The sequence below is a fragment of the Macaca mulatta genome, chromosome 8, assembly GCF_049350105.2.
Source record: "Macaca mulatta isolate MMU2019108-1 chromosome 8, T2T-MMU8v2.0, whole genome shotgun sequence".
Taxonomy (NCBI): Eukaryota; Metazoa; Chordata; class Mammalia; order Primates; family Cercopithecidae; genus Macaca; species Macaca mulatta.
This window is the reverse complement of record NC_133413.1, coordinates 150,957,720-150,965,713: the sequence shown is the minus strand read 5'-3', so window position 1 is coordinate 150,965,713 and position 7,994 is coordinate 150,957,720. Positions and strand designations below refer to the sequence as shown.

The window sequence follows — 7,994 nt, the reverse complement described above, 5'->3', positions numbered from 1 at the left end:
TAAAGTATGCTCCATGGAACCTCGAGGTACCTCGTGAAAAAAGGGTTCTGTGGCTAAATGGGTTTGGGGCAGGTTGCATACTCTCTCACGCCCTCCTTCCTCTTTGTAGAAGCATGACTCTTCTCACTTTGCTAAAGGCTCTGAGAAGACCTGCAGACAATAAACTTATGTATTGTTGTTTGATCCAGTGCTTCCCAATTTACCTGACTTCCCAAAGCTTCTTTAATCATGTGCAGAACATGTTTTAGGAACAAATGATTTGCTCCAGTGCCTGCATTTTAGTCTTGAAGAAACAAAGTGCCCCCAAAGCCGAGGGCTTTGTCAGCCCTGTGGCCCCAGGAGCTTGCTCTGTACTACCCCAAACCCCTCCTTTCACTCTCATGGCGAGTTGGTGCCTTAGACCAAGTACACCCAGCGTGCAGACCCGCAGTCCAGGCTGCTGCAAATGTCCCTGGCTGGGATTAGAGCATCTTATCAAAGCATCAGGATCCTAAAACACAGAGGAAGGAATTGTATCAGGGAGAAACACTGGGTCCAGAAGACCCAGAGTCAGCCCAGTCACCATCCGGGTGTGGATGTGGGTCTAGGGGAGAGAGCAGCAAGGGCTGGAGACATGTCCCAGCAAGCACCGAGAGGCACAGTCAGATGAGTTAAGCAGGTTCACTGATGGCAGGAGAGGCAGCAGGCCGAGGGGACTGCAGTTCTCAGCTCGGCTGGGTGGTGGATCTGTTAGCCATGCTGAGTGAGGAACACCAGAAGAAAAGCAGGTTGGGAGGAGGGTAGCGATGGGGCTGCAGGAAGCGGGCTGAATTCCTGAACACAGGTGTGGAGGGTGGAGGCCTGGAGAGGATGGGCTTATCTAGGAAAAGAACAGAGGGAACCCCCCACCGGTTCCCCACCCCCGTGCCCCAGAGGGCGAACTCAGTGACTGCCTGGGCCCTGGGGATGGAGATGGGGCAGACAGCAATGGCACCCCTCCGCCAGCAGAGGGCCACGGTGTCAGCCACATCCAGAGAGAAGTGACACAATGAAGCCCTCACAGACATTATCTTGCCTTCTGGAACTAAACCCTTGCAACAAAGTTCCCCAGCACAGCGCTCAAAGGAGCAGAAGGCGGGCTGAGGGGAGCCAGTGACAACAGAGCCTTCTGGGCCTTTGCCGAGGCGTACAGTGGCTGACAGCAGGGCAGCTGGGCCTCAGGGATTCCGGGCAGAAACGAGTTTTGTGGATGTGTCAGGGAGACAGGGGCAGAGAGAGAGGGTGGGCAGCTGCGAACTGGGGAGACTGATGCGGTGGCACGGTTCATCAACAGGAAAGTGGTAACATTCGTGATTATTCAAAAATTCCCATGAAATACTATAGCAAAGGTACGGAAAAAGTATATAAAACGTAAAAGTGCAGTTTAAGGGATGGCCGCCGAATGCAGGGCAGCACTGCAGGAAGGAACAGGCCTGGCACCTCCAAATCCCCCAGGGCTCTGCTGGGGTCACAGCCCACCCACCCCAGCTGTATTCACCATTCTGACACTTAGAGTAACCACCTTCTTGCTCTTCTGTCAATTATTTACTACTTAATGATGCATCCCTAAACAATGCAGTTTAATTTTGCCTGTTTTGGAATTTTTGTGGATGGCTAGATTCCACCCTGTGAAGATGACCACTGTTTCTCCATCCTGCCCTCCGTGGTATTCAGTGCCGCGCAGTCCAGGCTGTGACGAACAATGCCATGCACACTGCCACCCGGGTTTCCCGGTGCTCATAACTACACATTTCAGGAGCACGTTTTGTATCAGCAACGTGGTGAAGACTGATGTCCTTTGAGTTTTCGGAGGAAGTGCTGGTTCTCCTGCCCTTCTTCAGGGCTGTCCTCCAAGACTGCACAGAACTAGTTAGGACCAACCTGTTGGCTGCGGAGCTCCTGGCAGTCACAACTCCTGTTTATTCTTCGCCTGGAACAGGGCCTTGCACCCAATATGCAGACAGCCGATGCCACGGGGTGAAGGAATGTGCCGGGAAATCTGGAAAAAGGCGACCAGTCACTGTAGACTGTGGGTCACCCTCTGCCTTCTAATCCCCCGCCACTCAGGGGAGAAAGGAGGTAACCACAGGCTGGCTTTTCCAGGAAAGCCGCCGAAAAACCAGACGGACCCAGCGGGACGGCACAGAAACGCTCGGAGGCGCACGACGTTCCGAGGAGGCCCCGACTGCTGGAATGGGCATGTCCGCTGATCTGATCCCTGATACCAGCTACAATGCACTAAAAACTTCTTGGACTTTCTAACTGCTGTAAACGGATTAGCTGGGTTCTGGGGCCGCGCCGGGAGGTGGCGGTGTGGTCCTGCGCGAGCGGCCGGCCGCGTTCAAGTTCAAGCTCCGGGCTGGGAGGCAGCTTCCCGACCTCCGTGTTTCTGTAGTAACTTAAAGAGCCAGGCTGGGGGCCGAGGGGCTCGCGGGGGAGGGTTCCTGCCCCCGGGGGCGGCGGGGAAGGCGAGGGCGCGTGGGCGACCCCGCTCCGGCGGCACAGCCAGGGGGCCCGGCTCCTCCCCGTCGGGAAGACGCGGCTTCTCCGGGCGGCGGGGAAGGGTCCCCGGGGCCGCGCCCGCCCCCGCGCCACCCGGGCCGCGCCGCCCTCGGCCCTCGTCCCCGCTCCCGCCCGCGCTTCCCACCGCCCGGCCAGGTCCCCAGGCCCCTCCCCGGGTCCCCGCCCCAGGCCCCGCCAGACCCGGCGCCGCCGCCGCCGCCGCCCCCGCCCGCGCGCCCAGCCCCGCTCCCCCCGCGAGCGCGCTCCCGCCGCCGGCCGCGCCTCCCCTCCCCCTCCTCCTTCCTCCCCCGCCCTCCCGCTCCCGCTCCCGCCGCCGCCTCCGCCCGCCGCCCCGGCCGCGTCGGGTAAACCTGTTTGGAGAGGCGGCCGCGCCGGGGCGGATCGTGCGGCCGGCGGCTCCCTCGCGGCTCGCGGCGTCGGGGCCCGTGGCGCGCGCGCGGCCGCCCCTCGGCCCCGGAGCCCCTCGGCGGCGCCACCATGTACTCGGGAGCCGGCCCCGGTGAGTCCTCGCGCTCGGGGCGCCCGCCCGGCCGTTCGCGCGCTCCTGCCCGTGGTTGGCGGGCCCGGCGCGGGCGGCGGGGGCCGGGGATCGGGGGGCCGCGGGGTCGGGGCGGCGGGGGCCGGGGGCGGGCGAGCCGGGGCCGGGCTTGGGGGCTCGGGGAGCGGCGGCGGCGGGGCCGGGCCGGCCGTTTTCTCGGCGCCGCGTTGGACGCGCAGCCCCGGCCTCCTCGGCCCCCGCGAGTCGTCGGGGCGCCCCGCGCGGCCTGGGCCCCTCCCGCGCCTCGGGCCCGCGTCCCAGCGTCCGCATCCCCCGCCCGGGGCCCGGCGGGCTGGGGCCGGGGCCGAGGCTGCCGGCGCGTGTAGGCCCGAGGCCCGGAGCGCCCCGCTTGGCCCGGCCTCGCTGCCCGCGCGGGGATGGGGGCGCCGCAGCCCGGCCTGGCCCGGCCCTAAGCGCCCGAGGGGGTGGAGGCCGGCTCGGGGCGCCCGGCTCGGGGCGCGCACGGCCGGGAGGGGAGGGGGCTGCGCCGGTCCCGACCCCAGCCGCCGCGAGTCTGAGGCGCGCTCCGCTGTGGTCCAAGATTCTTGCCGCCAGCACTTCTTCGGCCCCTTTTCCCAAGGAAAGTCTGGAAATGCTGAATTTTGGCCAATTCCTGTAGTTAGGACTGCCGCCTGGAAGGGGGAGGACGCGGCTCCCCGGAACCCTCAAACTGCGTGCGCGGCTCGTTCTCATTCCAGACACGCCGGCCTCCCCATTCAAGTGCTAATTCCTTTTACAATTTCCTAGGAGAGGTGAGGCGAGGTGGATTCCTGTAGCACCCCTTGTTGCTAGTCGGCCTTTCTCTGGAAAAGTTCTAAAAAACTTAAAGCAGTAACGCATTGTTTTTCTTTTTAAATGCAGAGTAGAAGGCGGTTTCCTTGCTGGGCCGAGAAAACGGTCAAGTGTTGTACTGCTTTTGGCGTGCTCCCACCAGGCACGTGGCTCCTGGCTCTCCCGGCCGGCCTGGCCGCTGGGACGGGGCACCGCCTGCTCCCCTTTGTCCGCTGGGCCCCAGTCGGGCCGCAGCCTCGCCAGGCTCGGGGCTTATGTTTACCCGGCCGGTGAGGAGGCTCGCATTCCCGATGCTGCCCTCGCTGCTGCAGACCGGCCCCAACTTGTGCGGCCCGGGAGGCCCCCTGGCCCACCTGGGTCCGTTGATGGGGGCCCCCACTGCTGAGGCTGTTGGCTCTGTGCCTTGCGAATGTCGCGTCTTTTTTCTGATGTCATTTAGAAAGCTTCAACAAGGCGGAGTCTGACCAACTTTTCAAGCCATGAGGGCTATCAGCAGTTTGAAGAATGATTTTCCCCCTACACCTGGGAGGGCCACAGTCCTGGAGCAGATGCTGGCCTCTGGAGGCCCTGAGTGGCCAGGCGCCCTCGTGGGAAGGGACCGGGCATCCCCTTGTGTGAGTTGGGACCTTCCAGCTCCTTCCTATAGAGGAACACAGCACACACGGGACTGACAGCACATTTGTTCAGGTTATCAGTTTTAAAAGTTGGAGGCCCAGAAAAAGTGAAGAGCCTTGAGGAAGGTCAAGCTTTCCGTGTTGTGTTTTGCGTGTTAGTTAATTCGCTCCGCTTGCGGAGGTTGCTGGTGTTTGTGAAGACAGACAGTCAGGGCTCAGAGAAGCTGAGAACTTCACCAAGGTCACGCAGCAGTGAGTGAGTGTTGGGACCATCAGTCGGACTTCCGAGCTGGTTCTCTGGGTGCCTTCCTCAGGGCAGTGCCTTTCAGGCCCTATAACCCAGACCCACAGCAAGAAGTGTCTGTTAGGGCTGGACTGGACCAGCACCTGCCCGCCTACTTGTCATTGACAGTGAGGCTTCAGGAAGCAACCCCAGCTCACTGCTGTTCTTTACTGTGTGCTCTGCCCTGGGACGCTGGCTTGTCGATTTCATTTGTCAGTGTACCTTGGCCCTCAGGATCCGCAGGCTTGTTTCTGTCACTCGCTGCTGTTTGGAGATTGTTGCTGTGGTGTGGGCCTGGTAGGGAGCGGACCCTCTGGAACAGGACAGTGGTTGAAAGAATAAATGTGTCTGCAGGATAATTCATAGCTAATGGCAGGATGGGAATGAACCCAAGTTTCAGGTTGTATAAACGTGCTGTAATTATAAGTCTGTGGTGCAGTTCAATTTTATGCTACACATTAAGGCTTTTAATTTTGTGTAAAAGGAATTTTTGGAATAGTCTTCGTTGAGACTCTTTTTAATCTTATATTTTCTAATTTAGAATTATAAGACATTCCATTTGAATTATAGAAAAATTACATTGAGAGGCCAAGGCGGGTGGATCACGAGGTCAAGAGATTGAGACCATCCTGGCCAACACGATGAAAACCCTGTCTCTACTAAAAATACAAAAATTAGCCGGGCGCGGTGGTGCGCGCCTGTAGTCCCAGCTACTGGGGAGGCTGAGGCAGGAGAATCGCTTGAACTCTTGAGGCAGAGGTTGCAGTGAGCCAAGAGGGCGCCACTGCACTCCAGCCTGGAGACAAAGTGAGACTCTGTCTCAAGAAAAAAAAAAAAGAAAAGAAAAATTACAAATAGTTTTGCTACTTCCAATTGTAACACCCTTATTAGGCAACTTACTAATTTAAAAAACAGTTCACAATAGCTCTACATTATACCAATCACAAACAAATGCTATTACATATGTGAATGCTATTTAGAATCTGAAGTTAGAAACGTGACTGTTTTTTCCATTTTTTGAACTGAGTTATTAGGATGGGTGGATTCTCCAGTGACCTTGAACTTTCGTTGATGAACAAATTAGTTGTTTGGTTTTTTAACCATTCAAAGGCCTTGAACTGTGTCTGGTGATCGCCTCCCCCAGGATATTGTCTCTTATGACTTTGCTACGCTTTCAAGCTCCTGTGTATTACACCCCTCGCAGATTTGCCACAAAGTAACCTCTGTGACATCTAAGACTTGACAGTTGTCTAAATAGGATTGTGACTTTGAGAAGAGCTGACCTTCACCATGGTTTATAGAGCCATTTAACTCCTCCTGCCCCCTCTCTCCCTACCCCCAGTGGTCCCCATGAAGCTATGGCCAGTTCTCCCAATACTGGTGCCCATTTGCCATGGCAGGATATCGTGGTCTACCCATGGGGCAGCAGACATGGCTGAGGCCATCGCAGTATGGCTGGGTATGTGTGCAGAGTGCCCCTTGGGTCTTTGATAAACCCTGGGGAATAATTTAAGTAAGTGCATAGGAAAAAAGATGTAAATGCTTCCAAACTCCTAAAACCTGTACAATTTGAAGAAGCAGAATTATTTTTTAACTTCTAGTTTCTATCTCAAAAGTGTCCCCAATGCCAGTCGGGCTTATTCTGTCTGAGCTGTGCAGTGAATGCTCTCCTGTAATGGTCCCGTCTCAGGTGGTTTTGTTTTATGAATCGTTATTCTGAATCTTCAAAACGTAACATTTGAGTTTTAAAAATAGTTAATATTGTGAAATAATTGAAAAGACACAAAAGTAGAGTGACTTGTTTAATACCCTCCCATTTATCCATTACGAAGCTTCAACAGTCATCAAGGTTTTCCACATTTGCTTCAAATATGCCCCTTTTCTTTGTGGACATTTTCCAAAGTGAATTGCAGACCTGTCATTTTACCTCGCTATTTAAGTATGCGTGTCTAAAGCAATGGAGACATTTTGAACATACCCCAGTGCCGTTATCACAGTTAACAGTCTGTGATCAATTTCTCTCATTTTCTCAGAAATGTGTTTACAGTTGGGTGCTTTGGATCCTGAATTTTAACAAAAGTTCACACACACATTTGGGTCTCTGCCTTCCACCTCTAAAGCTAGCCCACCCTCTCTCTTCTCCCTGCATTTGACTTGTTATATTTATGTCTTTTTTTTTGAGACGGAGTCTCACTCTGTGGACCAGGCTGGAGTGCAGTGGCCGGATCTCAGCTCACTGCAAGCTCTGCCTCCCGGGTTTACGCCATTCTCCTGCCTCAGCCTCCCGAGTAGCTGGGACTACAGGCGCCCGCCACCACGCCCGGCTAGCGTTTTGTATTTTTTTAGTAGAGACAGGGTTTCACCGCGTTAGCCAGGATGGTCTCGATCTCCTGACCTCGTGATCCGCCCGTCTCGGCCTCCCAAAGTGCTGGGATTACAGGCTTGAGCCACCGCGCCCGGCCTTTTTTTTTTTTTTTTTGAAACGGAGTCTTGCTCTGTTGCCCAGGCTGAAGTGCGGTGGCACCATCTTGGCTCACTGCAACCTCCTCCTCCTCCCGGGTTCAAGCGATTCTCCTACGTCAGCCTCCTGAGTAGCTGGGACTAAGCCACCACGTCCAGCTAATTTTTGTATTTTTGGTAGAGATGGGGTTTCACCATGTTAGCCAAGCTGGTCTCAAACTCCTGACCTCAAGTGATCTGCCCATCTCAGCCTCCCAAAGTGCTGGGATTACAGGCATGAACCACCGTACCCGACCTACGTCTTTTAAAATCTCTTTTCTTCCGAGCATTCGTGCCTCCCCTCCTGCTCCATTTTTTCTTTAATGGTTTTAGAAAGAACCCCATTGCTCAAAATCTTTGTTTTTTGGTCTCCATTTTGTTGAGGGGGGCTGTTTGGAGACCCAGTTGCTCATGGTTTTAATTCTGACACATTTAAGTGGTGTTTTGTTTTGTTTTGTTTTGTTTCTGAGAATTGGGGTTGCTCTGTGTTGCCCCAGCTGGAGTGCAGTTGCACAGTCATGGCTCACTGCGGCCTCAAACTCCTGGGCACAGGCTGCCCTCCTACCTCAGCCTCCCTAGAAGCTGAGACTACGGGCATGTGCCGCCATGCCCAGCGAAGGTTTTTTCACTTTTTTAGAGGTGGAGTCCTGACATGTTGCCAGGCTGTTAAGCATGTTTTGGGGCAGGTCCCTTTGCATGTTTAATTTTCAGTTGCGGCCGGGCGCGG

General features: G+C 55.9%; 1 protein-coding gene across 11 annotated transcripts in view; it reads left to right on the top strand.

Moving 5' to 3' along the window:
• Positions 1 to 2,850: 2,850 nt before the first annotated feature.
• Positions 2,851 to 7,994, top strand: part of AGO2 (argonaute RISC catalytic component 2) — a 107,696-nt gene continuing 102,552 nt past the window's right edge. For 10 of the 11 annotated variants that reach the window (XR_013397446.1, XR_013397444.1, XR_013397445.1 and 7 more), the window contains exon 1: positions 2,851 to 3,040. Coding sequence is in view for 4 of the 11 variants with exons in the window: in XM_077944121.1 (XP_077800247.1) it covers positions 3,019 to 3,040 (22 nt within the window). In the remaining 7 variants the exon portion in view is untranslated. Of the gene's footprint in view, positions 3,092 to 7,994 lie in introns of all 11 variants that reach the window. The other variant, XM_077944122.1, reaches the window with a different exon arrangement.